The sequence below is a fragment of the Cottoperca gobio genome, chromosome 7 (assembly GCF_900634415.1).
Source record: "Cottoperca gobio chromosome 7, fCotGob3.1, whole genome shotgun sequence".
In the NCBI taxonomy this organism is placed as follows: Eukaryota; Metazoa; Chordata; class Actinopteri; order Perciformes; family Bovichtidae; genus Cottoperca; species Cottoperca gobio.
This window is the reverse complement of record NC_041361.1, coordinates 15,004,045-15,018,180: the sequence shown is the minus strand read 5'-3', so window position 1 is coordinate 15,018,180 and position 14,136 is coordinate 15,004,045. Positions and strand designations below refer to the sequence as shown.

The 14,136-nt window shown below is 38.4% G+C and overlaps 1 protein-coding gene across 7 annotated transcripts in view; it reads right to left on the bottom strand.

Annotated features, from left to right (window-relative positions):
* LOC115011403 (uncharacterized) overlaps positions 1 to 13,371 on the bottom strand; it is a 14,290-nt gene extending 919 nt beyond the window's left edge. Inside the window, exons 1-14 of one of the 7 annotated variants that reach the window (XM_029436579.1) lie at positions 13,244 to 13,371; positions 11,054 to 11,152; positions 10,618 to 10,722; positions 10,349 to 10,453; positions 10,122 to 10,226; positions 9,855 to 9,959; positions 9,236 to 9,279; positions 8,433 to 9,041; positions 7,444 to 8,166; positions 4,248 to 6,081; positions 2,736 to 2,912; positions 1,460 to 1,636; positions 520 to 566; positions 1 to 146 (exon numbers count right to left, since the gene is read on the bottom strand). The exon at positions 1 to 146 is cut by the window's left edge and continues 919 nt beyond it. In XM_029436579.1, coding sequence (XP_029292439.1) covers positions 1 to 146; positions 520 to 566; positions 1,460 to 1,636; positions 2,736 to 2,912; positions 4,248 to 6,081; positions 7,444 to 8,166; positions 8,433 to 9,041; positions 9,236 to 9,279; positions 9,855 to 9,959; positions 10,122 to 10,226; positions 10,349 to 10,453; positions 10,618 to 10,722; positions 11,054 to 11,152; positions 13,244 to 13,281 — 4,314 coding nt within the window. In that variant the 5' untranslated portion in view covers positions 13,282 to 13,371. The remainder of the gene's footprint in view (positions 147 to 519; positions 567 to 1,459; positions 1,637 to 2,735; positions 2,913 to 4,247; positions 6,082 to 7,443; positions 8,167 to 8,432; positions 9,042 to 9,235; positions 9,280 to 9,854; positions 9,960 to 10,121; positions 10,227 to 10,348; positions 10,454 to 10,617; positions 10,723 to 11,053; positions 11,153 to 13,243) is intronic. The other 6 variants (XM_029436582.1, XM_029436581.1, XM_029436580.1 and 3 more) reach the window with 6 other exon arrangements.
* Between the last annotated feature and the right edge of the window lie 765 nt (positions 13,372 to 14,136).

Genomic DNA, 14,136 nt, shown 5'->3' with positions numbered 1-14,136 from the left:
CACCTGAGACCTCATAAACCTGTCCTGGTTTTCAGGTCGTTGCACTTTCTCCATCACCAGCTCTACAGTTTTTACTCTCCTGTTCCCGTCATACAGGACAAGCCTCTTGCTTGCTGTGTTTTCATCCAGCTTCAGATCTGAACCATCTGAAAGGAAAACAAAGAACTCACAATTTAGCGTTTTTGGTGCAGTTGAAATACTATAAAATATTTACATGTTGTTTGGATTAAATTCACACATCAGCAATTCAAGATCAAATCTAAAGAAAAGTAAACATGAATTGATTTGGGGTTTTGATACGAAATTTGGACCTATTTGAAGAATATAATCAGCATGTAACAAATGGCATACGGTAAAAGTGCATACTTTATCAGAACCTGTACTATTTGTTGAGTTAGGTGACAAAAACATATTATCGGACATTTATTTCAAGTTTATCAGGCATTTGCTTACCCTTAACTCTAAGACTCTGAAGTGATAATATATATAAATAATATAAAAATAATAATAAAGACTTACACTTCTTCAGCCCTGGTTTTATCCGATGCGCTCCACAGTGGTCCAAACTGCAACAATCATGATATCGTTGTCACAAACAGAAATTTCTATCTTCAATACAATACTTTGAAAAGCCTTTTAGTAAATTTTAGTAAATATCAGGGCTGCCACCATTGTACCCCTGAGCAAGGTACTTAACCCTGAGTTGCTGCAGGGGGACTGTGTCTGTAGTTAGTTCACTGTAAGTCACTCTGGATAAGAGCGTCTACTGAATGAAAAATGTAATAAATTGTACATTTTAAAGCCCCTAAGATTATTTCAATTACATTAAAAAACGTGTCTTTAGTGGAACAGTCCACCTCCGAGCGACATTTACAACCTGTGACGAGGGGTCACAAGAAGATAAAGATACATTTTCAAAAATCATAAATAACATTCCTATTTTCAAAGACAACCCAAAGGTATAAGTTAACATGAAAAACTCTCTCCCAAATGCAAAAACTCAAATGTGTGATAATGTCTGCTCTACAGACAATGATTACACTGAGAATACCCCCCCGGGGAATGATCCGAGTAGACGGGTACATTTTCTGTTTCTAAACTGACAACACTACAAAAGAATAAAGCTATTAAATATTCATCGTCTATGGAGCAGCTGCAGACTTTATACCTGAACAAGTTTGAGACTTGCTTTTCTGGTTTCTGGCTTCGAGAGAGAGTAGCTCATGTTCACAAATATTGACTGAACTTTCCTAGGCCATTGAAATAACATATCTGAATCTCTTAATTTAAATGGTGTTCCCCTTGAACACCAAGATGATTCTTGAGTGTTTTGGTAACTAGCCTGCTAGCTAATAAGATAAAAGATTTAGTTCAGATTTTGCCTTTGTGTAAATGTAGTCTTATCATAACTAGAAGAACCAGCTATATCACTATAAATGTACACGACATCTTAACGTACCAGAGTGTCTTCAGGCTCCTATTTGGATCCGCAGCTATATCAGAGAGCAACCTCATCCCATTGGCTCCTGGGTGATTGTAACTCAGATCCAGTTGTTTCAGCGAGGAGGTAGTTTTGGACATCAGAGCTGAGGCCAGGAATTTGCAGCCGTTCTCTGTCACCTGACAACCTGACAGCCTGTAGACCAGAACAGACCACACACACACACACACACACACACACACACACCAAATTAATACATTTTTAATAAAAAATGTTTCTCTTCGTGGTAATCATGTTTTTCTTTTTGGTTAGAAATGTTGAGAAACATGAGGGGGGACCAGAGTGTAGCTGGGACAGCGTTATCACCGGTAGCCACCGTATGATCGCAGTGCAGAGCGGCGGCCATTAGCTAGCCACACATGCACTAACATGCACCTACGGCCTATGTAAACAAAGCACAGAGAAGCTCGCATTACAACACACACACAGAGGGAGTGTGACTTCATTTTCTGCACTGAATGTCGAACTGAGAACCTTTAATTCCAGATTTAATGATTTAGAAAGGTAATTTCATCTTTTCTTTTTCGTTCTCTTTATTTTTTATTTTAATATTTTAACAGACATTTTTCATCCAATCAAACATATAAATGTCTTAATAAAACATTATGATAATATTTTTTTATTCTTTAATTAACTGTGTTTATTCTACCTTTGTACACAAGCAATGATTTTAAACGAATGTATATATATATTTTAAGTTATTATTGGGCACATTTATAAGCACATAGATATTTTCGGTATTAGCCTTATCCTGGCTATGGTCTTGGTAAGGATATATGAGCTCTAATATAATAATATCCTTGTTATTAATTATTTTAAGTGATCTTCAACGAACAACCATTTCCCATGATCCTGAGACCATCACAGGTTGACCGTCACCAGAAGAGGCAGCTCAGTGGGTGAGTCAAGGCGCTGCGGGTGGTTCAGACAACAACACAGAGAGAGCTGAACTATGTACAGGTTTTCAGACTGTTAAAAAAAATGACATTAGAAGAGTGTCAATGTTTAACTTTGACAAAATTACAAAGAGTTCCTCTTATATTGGATGTTTTCCTTACTTTCCTTATTTGGAGTCTTTATTCTGTGCTCTGAAGACATACATTTACTTTATCATAAACTTTGCTGCACTGCTCAATGGACCTTTTTTGGAATAACTATTACTAAACCTACACAACCTTCCAATCCTGTTAATGACAGTTAGTGGGTGTACAAATGTACAGTAGTGTTTACTTACTTGAGAATATCCAGTTTACAGTATGGACTCTGTAGGCCATCAGCAAGCATCTGCACTCCTGAATCCTGCAGGTCGTTATGACTCAGGTCCAGCTCTTTGAGATTACAGGATGGGGAGCTGAGGACTGAGGACGACAGACCTCTGCAGGATTCCTCAGAGAGCTCACACCAACTCAGCCTGTGAAAACATATGTAAGCACATATAGGCATGCTCCACTATTGGTAAGTATTTAGACATCAAAGAAACCATGATGCTCTCCCGATAAGACATCCTATATCACAGTAATACTTTTCAAAACTCTATTTGTCATGAAGCTTCCTTCTTTTTTATAGCTACTTAAATTACACTAATTACTGGTAAGACACCAGCCTTATGGAAGGCATCTGAGGTCATCCCACTGCACACAGGTGGATCCATTGATAACATGAACAATTATCACCCAATATCTAAAATCTGTCCCCTTTAAAAGATCCTTGAAACTCTGGTTAACAGGCAAATACGTGTTTATCTAGAATGTAACAGTACTATCCGGCCACAGAGGTCAGATGTTAGACCACAACATAGTACAATTACTGCCACGGCAGTTGTATTAAATTGAATAATACATTCACTGAAAAAGCTTGTGATACTGTTGACTCTGCATTTTACTTAAACTACACTGTCTTGGTTTGGATGTTTTTCCTGAGAATTGGTTTCCTGCATATTTTCTGACGGAACACAGGCAAACAGCACTGACGGTCTCAAAACAACCTCCTTTGGGATAAATAGTGGGGTACCACAAGGATCTGTGCTGGGACCTTTACATTTTACAAAAATAATGTTATCACTCCCACATAAACTTATACGGATGACACAGTCTTGAATACAGTTGGCTCCTATTCAACTCAAACCATATCACGATTACAGTCTTCCTTTACCGTTCCTCAGACATCTCTGCATAGTCTAAAACTTGTGCTGTATGTTGACAAGAACAAAGGTTCTTGAGAATAAAACCTGTCATTTCAGTTTGCATCTACCTGCCATCCATATGTTTAATGATACCGAAATTGAAATTGTCAACCATCATGCGTGTTCTTTACTATGGAGATATATTTTATTCGCATGCTGCTCACGCTGTCTTAAAACAACTTGAACTCTGAGCTGCTTGAAGTAGAGGACCCGGAAGGACAGTCACAAGAACAGATTCTACGCAGTCATCCTTAAGGACTGGGCTTCCATTGAAAGGCTCACCGAACGTATAGAACATTTCACTATGTATTGATAGAACATGGGCCCAACCTTTCCTACCTTACCAACATCAGCAGAGAAACAAGGGGCCTAAATAAAGCAGATTTTTACTGGTCTCATTTCAAATTGCTCAAACAGGACATATTATAGCTCACTGTTAGCCCAATTGGGACCCTCATGGAAATGGTAAACATGATTCAGTCATGAAATAAATAGATATACTTTGGGTGTAGTGTATAGCAAGAAAACAAAATCATATGTGTAAGAGCATTTGAAAGTACTTACAAAGCAACTTGGGAGACTTTGACCACCGGCAACATTCCTAGAAGAACCGTCTCTGATTTCAGGTACTTTTTCAGATCAAACACATCAAGCTTCTCATCTGATGTCAGCAGCACAAAAGTCAGAGCTGACCACTGGGAGGCAGAGAAGTTTTCAAATGTGACTGTTCCTGATCGGAGATACTTTTTCATTTCTTCCACAAGAGAGTGATCATTCAGCTCATTGAGACAGTAGAAAAGATTGCATTTTTTATCTGCATCACTGTTCTCATTCCTAATCTTTCCTTTGATGTACCCAATTGTTTCCTGATTGGTCTCCTTGGTGTTGTTGTCTGTCTTCATCAGCAGCTCTTGCAGTAGATTCTGATTAGTCTCCAGAGAAAGGCCTAGCAGGAAGCGGAGAAACAGATCCCACTCCCCATCTTTGCTGTCTAAAGCCTTGTCTATTGCTGCCTTGTAGAATTCTGCAGGCAACTCTCCAACTGTTGGAGAGTTGGAGAACAGATTTTCACCTGTGTTATTGAATGTGTGAAAGACATAAAAAGCTGCCAGGAACTCTTGAATGCTCAGATGGACAAAGCAGAACATTTTCTGTTGGTACAGACCACAGACTTCTCGGGTAACCTGAGTGAATAATCCAGAGAAGACTACAGTTTTCTCGATGTCAACCTCATACTCTCTCAAATCTTCTTCAGTGAAGAGAAGGTTTCCGTTCCGTAGACCGTCAAAAGCCAGTTTCCCCAGAAACATGATTGTTTCCTTGTTCCTTGCATTCCAGCATGAATCTGTCTCAGAATTCTCAGCTGTCTCACCTTCAAGATACTTCACATTAGCCTGTCTGCATTGTAACACAAGGAAGTATATATACATATCAGTCAGAGTCTTTGGCATCCTCCCTTCTTCGTTTGTCTTCATTCTCTCTTCGTCTCCTTGTTTTTCTGTTTCTCTAACAAAGTCTTCCAGAACATTTGCTGTGATCCAACAGAAGACAGGAATGTGACACATGATGTAAAGGCTCCTTGATTTCTTGACATGCGACAAGATTTTCTCAGCCAAATCTTTATTGCTGAATCTCCTCCGGAAGTACTCCTCCTTCTGCTCGTCATTAAATCCTCGCACCTCTGTAACCCGGTCAACTTTATCAGCGGGGATACGGTTGGCTGATGCAGGTCGGGTTGTGATCCAGATTTGAGCTTTAGAAAGCAGATTTCCTTGGATGAGGTTTGTCAGCAGAACATTCATTGAGGTTGGTTTACTCACATCTGTCCATTTGTCATCTTTCTTGAAGTCAAGATCAAGGCGACACTCATCAAGACCATCCAGGACAATCAGAATGCTGTACTTATCAAAGTCTTTTATTTCTGATGTCTTCATTCCCGGACAAAACTGAAATATGAGTTCCTCTAAGCTGTGCTCTTGGTCTTTTCTCAAATTCAGCTCCCGGAAAGAAAGTGGAAACATATAAAATATGCCCCCGTCGGCTTTACTCTCAGCCCAGTCCAGCATGTACTTCTTTGTAGCAAACGTCTTTCCAATGCCTGCCAATCCGATCGTCAGCACAGTTCTTATGAGTTTCTTTTCTCCAGATGCATCCAGAAGGATGTTTTGATATTTAATCGAGGTCTCTTGTCCCACTGGTTTGAACTTTGCGTCTTGAACATGTCTGATCTCATTCTGAACATTGACCTCTCCCCTCTGTCCCTCGATGATGTAGAGATCTGTGTAGATCTCATTCAGAAGAGCAGAGGTTTTCTGCATATCGATCCCCTGAGGCACATGGGTGAATTGCTCCTTCAACTGAGATTTGAGATTCTGTTGACTTGCAACATCAGGCTTACCTGTAGGAAAATATTGTTTTTAGTTACTGTGGACAGAAATTAGACAATAGTTGTGATTAAATAATAGAAATACAATCATAATGCACTTTATCAATTCCAAACCATAGCATCAACAATTAAGTTGAATTTTGGATTTGGATTTGTTTAGGTAAACCCTGGCCAACTATGAGAGAGGCTTAAAACATGAAAGAGTCTGCCTAAGAAGATGCTGAATATCAGCATTATGACAGTTGGTGATTTGTATGTTTGAGTCTGAACCAGAGTTTGATTTGTCCCCCTTATCCTGCTGGTCTGTTTTTATGGCTGTATATTTAGGACAAAAAACAGTATATTTGATTCTGTTCAGGTGTTTCCTTTGTAGACTGACGGCAATTGAATGATTATGTAATGGATTTGTTTTTCTTCTTAACTTAACTAATAAAGCTACATAATATCCCCTCCCCTGAAATTCAAGGTGTGTTTCTTTTTTCTTTTCACAACTCACTTTTCACATTGACAGGTCTCTTTTATTAAATAAACTAAATGCTTATACTATTGATCTAATTTATGTGCACGTTTCAGTTTGTACTGTCTACGCATTCACATTCTCTCCTTCGCTCCGTTTTGCGAAGGGCGGGGGTTCGCACCTGGCGCACACACACGTGCGCACACACCTACAGAATGGAGGAAAGGAGAGGAACTAAATAGAATCCGCGCCACGCACGCACCCCCGCGCCACACACGCATTAAGATAGCAGCTTTTCATTTCTAGTCAGCGCAGGCTGTCTCTGACCTGTGAAAATAACAAATATCAGTGGCATTAATTAACTAATTAACGGTAATTCAATGAGAAAACTTGGTAACAGGACGATATTAAGCATGTCGATTGTCTGGTTAGGTGCTCTCTGCAAGCCGGTGTCTGTACTTGTCAAAGATTGGTTGTGATGGAAGAAGCTCCATTCCGCCGCACAATCACGAGTATTTTGTATTCAGGTTATTCTTTTTCTCTCGAGCAGATCGGGTCACATCAATTTCAGGAGTCGCATTCTCCCAATAATTTGAGCTGAAAAACTTTATAACTTTGAACCAGGACCTCCAATAGAAACAATAAGGTGTTTCAGATACAATTGTCTATAGTTGTCTATGTTATTTCACTGTGTCAGATACATTTCAGTCAACATTTATGTAAATAAGTATCGGACTCAGCAGATACTCATTATTAAAATGACTCGGACCATGGTAGTTACGAGCATTTTTGCTACTTCATGCCCACTGTTTGATTTTGATTGAACTAAGTACTTTAAACATGGATTTGCTCGGGTTTGATTACGCCCTTATTTATACAGCTTCCCTTGATAGCCTCATCCGCACCCATAAACTTACATCGTATTTCTGTCGTCCTGTCGACACATGCATCGGGCATATTCTGTCGGGAGGTTATCCAGAGCAGAGCAGAAGGAAACAGTGTTCCTCTGATGAGGTTTGTCAGGAGCACATCCACTGAAGCTCGCTCTCTGACATCAGTCAAAGAGTCCTTGTTGTCAAAGTCAAGAGGAGGTTGATAAGCATGCAATCCATCCAAAACAAAGAAAACTTTGAACTGTTCAAAGTTAGAGACCACACATTCCTTAGTTTCCTCGAAGAACTGATTAAGAAGTTCCATAAAACTGATTTTTTTCTCTTTTATCAAACTAAGCTCAGAGAAATTTAGTCGAAATATAATGTCTTCATCTTTAGCCCGGACTTTCTTCCTTTTCTTATTAAACCAAGCAGAAAGTGAGCTATTGTCCTTATTAGCCCACTCTTTAATGAATTTCTGCACAAGGAAGGATTTTCCAATTCCAGCTTCTCCAGTAGTCAGCACAGTTCTGATCTTTTTTCCTTGTTTATCCTTGAAGATGTCAGCTATGGCATTCACTGGTGTCACTGATTTTGCCTGAGTTTGTTCATTTTTCTCTTCATCATTGACTTCAGCACTTCTGTCCTCTCTCATGATGTGTTCTGTGTTTATCTGGTTAGGATGGTTTGGGTCTTCAGGTTGAGTGGTTTCATTGAGAAATCTTCTTCTCAGGGCTGACGCCAGCTTCTGACGTCGCTTCTCTGTCTCTGAATAATAAACAAAACAAAGTTATTATGAAGGACAGAAGCCGCATGAACTAGTTTAAGTCTTTAAGTATCATTAAACTAATTGTTTTGAGCATAACCAGCTAAAATTATTTATAGTACAACACAGTGAGCAAGTACTACCTGAAAAACATTTTAAAGAAACCAATGTTAAAAATATTTTCCATAACAAAAAGAACGAGACATGATGCAGATCACACAATACAGAGTATGAGCTACGTTATTGTTTTAGTATCATAGTTTTATACCTCGACATTCTGTCTTTTTCTGAATATATTCAGGAGGAATCTTCTCGACTCCTGAAGGTTGAGAGGTGATCAAAAGACAAGCAGTGGGAAGCAACTTCCCCTTGATGAGGTTTGTTAGCAGCACATCCATCGAGGCTGCCTCTTCCATATCAGTCAGTTCCTCGTTCTTTGCAAAATCCAGAGGAAGTTTACATTCTTCCAAGCCGTCAAGGACAAAAGCAACTTTACAATTCTCATACTTGTAATCTCTGCATTTATCGTCATTGAGGGAAAGATCAAGCAGAGCTTTCAGGCTTTGAACTTCTTTCCTTGAATTCAGCTTGGAGAAATGAAATGAGACCATAAAATCAACATTTTTTTTCCATTTTGTTTTTGCCCAGTCGACCATGAACAAATTTGTTTGAAATGTTTTACCAACACCAGCCACTCCCTCCATTAGCACCGTTCGCGCTTTATCAAATAATGCACCAGAGGCCTTTTCTTTAGCGTCCTTGTTTTTGCCATCTGTTACATTGAAGAGTTGTGTGTCAGTTTCATGTCCTTTCAGTTTCTCTTTATACTGATTGAGGATTCTCTTCTTCAGGTCTGCGCTGAGTTCCTGTTTGATGTCTAAAGAATTTATAAAGAAAATACAGAGAAAGCAGAATGCTGTAATTGCAATTCATTTTACACTCCTACACAATATAATGCCAAAGAATTGTAAGCATGAGTTTGCAATGTTTTGTGTTTAATTTGAATTAATTTGTGAAACTGTATTTATTGTAACGTTAATTCAGTTTCTGTGCTGCTCCTTGTTTAAGTACCTTCGCTTCGGTCGTGTCCATCGCTGGCAGTTTCCGTGGAAGCACTGCTGGCACAGTCGAGACATGTTTGTGTCAATACAGAAAGATACATTTATTGTGACAAAGATGAATATGCTAATTATGTTTGAGGTGAAATGTATCCCTCAGGCTTCACTGCACTATTTTGTCATTTTTCTCATATTGTTACTCAATTGTTTTATGTTATAGCACTAACAATATACACACGTTGTATCATCCTATGCCATGTTGCTGGGTGCAGGAGAGACGGGTCTTTTGTGCTCAAGTGGCCTTAAACACAGATTATTTTGGTGATTTCACAATAACAAACTAACAACTTTAATATCTGAAATATTAACCTAGTCATTCTCTTCAAATTTAGTTTCTAATGTTGTCTCTGAATATCTCTGGATCAAACATCCAACAAAGAAGAGAGACTGATCTTTTGTGCTCAAGAACTTTAACACAGATTACAATAAAGAACTTTAACAATTTTAACATCTTTAACATTATTGTTAAGCCCCAAAATGGAATTTACAGGATGTATCTCACTATTTTAAAGTTGTTCTCTTCAGTTTATTTCTCTCTGTCTCAAAGATTCAAAATAAGCAACATATCTTACCCCGGTTCTCCTCCCCTGAAGTTGAGAGGGTCATCCTTGGACTGGTCACTTTGCTTGGAAACATAGCTGTGTGCAGGAGAGGCTGGTCTTTTATCCTCGAGCGGGCTTTAACACAGATTACAATAAAGAACTTTAACAATTTTAACATCTTTAACATTATTGTTAAGTCCCAAAATGGAATTTACAGGATGTTTCTCACTATGTCAAAGTCGTTCTCTTCAGTTTATTTCTCTGTCTCAAAGATTCAAAATAAGCAACATATCTTACCCCGGTTCTCCTCCCCTGAAGTTGAGAGGGTCATCCTTGGACTGGTCACTTTGCATGGAAGCATTGCTGTGTGCAGGAGAGGCTGGTATTTCATTCTCGAGCGGGCTTTAACACAGATTACAATAAAGAACTTTAACAGTTTTACAGGATGTATCTCACTATGTCAAAGTCGTTCTCTTCAGTTTATTTCTCTGTCTCAAAGATTCAAAATAAGCAACATATCTTACCCCGGTTCTTCTCCCCTGAAGTTGAGAGGGTCATCCTTGGACTGGTCACTTTGCATGGAAACATAGCTGTGTGCAGGAAAGGCTGGTCTTTTATCCTCGAGCGGGCTTTAACACAGATTACAATAAAGAACTTTAACAATTTTAACATCTTTAACATTATTGTTAAGTCCCAAAATGGAATTTACAGGATGTATCTCACTATGTCAAAGTCGTTCTCTTCAGTTTATTTCTCTCTGTCTCAAAGATTCAAAATAAGCAACATATCTTACCCCGGTTCTCCTCCCCTGAAGTTGAGAGGGTCATCCTTGGACTGGTCACTTTGCATGGAAGCATTGCTGGGTGCAGGAGAGACGGGTCTTTTGTGCTCAAGTGGCCTTAAACACAGATTATTTTGGTGATTTCACAATAACAAACTAACAACTTTAATATCTGAAATATTAACCTAGTCATTCTCTTCAAATTTAGTTTCTAATGTTGTCTCTGAATATCTCTGGATCAAACATCCAACAAAGAAGAGAGACTGATCTTTTGTGCTCAAGAACTTTAACACAGATTACAATAAAGAACTTTAACAATTTTAACATCTTTAACATTATTGTCAAGTCCCAAAATGGAATTTACAGGATGTATCTCACTATTTTAAAGTTGTTCTCTTCAGTTTATTTCTCTCTGTCTCAAAGATTTAAAATAAGCAACATATCTTACCCCGGTTCTCCTCCCCTGAAGTTGAGAGGGTCATCCTTGGACTGGTCACTTTGCATGGAAACATAGCTGTGTGCAGGAGAGGCTGGTCTTTCATTCGGGCTTTAACACAGATTACAGTTTTTAAGGCACACCAGCATTTCAAACAGCAATAATTCAGAGCAAAATCAGTTAATTTGAATGAAGTTGCTGCTATCAGCAGATCCATGCACACAGGTGAGGAGTTAAAAGGGTCATTCCAGAATTGGAGGACATTTCATGTCCCACATATAAAAAATGTAATAATCCATGCCCAAAAAGCTAAACCATGCACTTGTTGTGTTAAATATACTTGTATTGAGAAAAAATGTATATAAAGTTCAAAATATTATCTAAAATATCAAATAGCTCTCAAACACTCCTAAAATAGCATTGTTCTCTTGTCCCAGCTTCTTGGTGACCAACTTGCATGTCGAATATAACATTTAATATAGGGTTTTTATTTACTTTTTTTGGTATTATTCTATTGATATATGTCTCTTGTGATGGTCAAATCAATTTTTTAAATCATAAACATATTTTAAATAACACTAATCTTACACTGAAAGTGTGTCCCACAACCTGCGTGCTACCCTGTTACCGAAAACCTTTTAGTTTGGCAGAGGAAGTGAAAAAACTGTTAGTCACATGACACAGAGGAAATGGCATCAGCAAGTCATGGGCTACTACCATGGGTAGAAGGTAAGTCCTCTTTTCACTCTTGATGGAGTGTGGCACTCACACAAACACAACCCTGTTACTCACATTATGAAACTAAAACAAATTAATTTCAAACATATCTTTCTTTAGTTAGCTATCTAAGTGTGTCCATTCATTGACAGTAGCATTACATTGTGCAGCTAGCATTAATTCCTGAGATAAAAGCTAAAATTAGCATTGATTTGCAACCCTGTTACTTGCAACCCTGTTACTATAATTAGAGTAACAGGGTTGCACTTCCTTCAGTTTACTCTATTATTTATAGTAAAATGTCATGTGTTTGTATAATTTAGCATAATATAATACCCCTGTAGTTGGCACACACTCTCTGGTCCCCCTTTTTGAATAGGGGAACCACCACCCCGGTTTGCCACCCCCTAGGCACGCTCCCAGAATTCCATGCAATGTTGACGAGTCGTGTCAACTAAGACAGCCCCTCCACACCCAAAGCCTTCAGCATGTCTGGACGCGTCTCATCAACCCCTGGGGGTTTGACTACCTCAGTGACCTCCATGTTTTATATTTGTGCAGTGTATATTTAATTATATCCAGTTTGTTGTTGTGTTGACATGTTTTTTATGTATCATTGATACTCTTCCTGTTAATACTTCATTGGAAAATATATATAGAATATTATCAAACAACATTTCTGTGGTCCTGAGTATTTAATTGTCACATTTATTTCATGATCTACAACCAAAAGTAATGTAGCCATTCAACCCTGTTACTTTACGCAACCCTGTTACTCTAATTTCAACACTGTTACTATATCATTTTCTGTTAAAATAACCTTAAATAATTTTCTCAGCTCACAAAAGTTTAAACTAATGTCCTTTTAATAACTTGATTAATTATATGCATAATGTATTTGAGCAAATATTTCAAATTAAATACTGAAATTGGTAAAAAGAAACGTGTGACAATTGAAAAGTTGGGCAAGATCGATTTAAAAAGCTACTTAAATTAACATTAAACCAGTTTTATCCAAAACTACGTGAGTATTTAATATAAATGTGACTTTCTTTACTTAATAGTAAAGAGTTTTATAGAAGAATGTTTTTAAAAACACCTTTTTCTGCTTAATGAGTATGTGTCACAGGGTTGCACAAAACATGGCACACAACAAATAAAATGTCTAATAAAAGTGTACATTTGATTCCTTTGCTGGCCAAATCACTTTTTTTGATTGTTTATTATCTGTTTTTCCTAAATACATAACAAAAAAGAATAAAATAAAAGGTTCATTTTTCAAAAGTGTTGATGTCTAAATTGTCCTCCAATTCTGGAATGACCAAAAAGTTTAATATCACTCTAGAGTTTGGAGCTGAAATGCATTTCCTCAATAGTCAATTAAGTATGAAGAGGTGGATGCATGCACCTTGTACTTGTATGATTTGATTTTCACCTCCTGTGTGAGGTGAGACTGAGCTGATGGAAATAAAAAGTTCTACTCACTGGTCAGTTGACGTGGCCTCGGCCTGTTCCTGAGACATGTTGGTTTTAGAAGAACAGCAGCAACACGAACCCGTGGGTTCACGTGCGCCCTCTTCAGTGTGGGTTCACGTGCGCCCTCTTCAGTGCGGCAGAGTACTGTCTGCCTCACCTGGTGTCTTCTCACTGTGGTTTTGTCACATCAGCAAGACTAAATATGTTACACACATACATTACATACATTAACTGGACTATGGAAAGTCAGGACGCATAATAAAAGTGTGTAAACATTATATTGGCGACATACAGAGAGATAGCAACAGGCACGCGCCAAATGCATGCGCTCAACCTAGTTTGCGAGGGAATGCGCAATCTGAGGAGATGCTCAGCTCGTCGCTGCCTCAGCTCGCATCTCTCCTGTATCTGAACAGAAAATACGCAAATACAGCGATTTTGACAATAAAAAGAAAGAATCATATAGAAAATGTCCCTGGTGAGAACATTCCCAGACATCATCGGCAATATGTTCCAATACAGACATGTGCAATTTATATGCAAGCACGTGGCCATGCACGCCATATACAGCGTGTCCTATCTAAAGAAACATGCAGACCAACGTACATGAAAGCAAGTTGTTTAATTAGACATACGTTAAAGTAGGCCTATACGATTAAGTACACAGACAGCATCAATCTTACCAGTACATGTGAAGTTAAAATCCTTCAACCGTTCTCTCTAATGCAGGCTTTACTCTCGTATCTGGGCTTCCTTTCTCCTTCCTGGCAGAACTGACAGTTACACTTTCGTTTTAAGACAGCAGTAACAGGCATTTCCCTCCCCCCTTTGAGAGTCTGAAGTTCACCCAGTGATTATATGAGGAAATAAGTCATATGTATTGTAAATGTGTTATCTAGTGC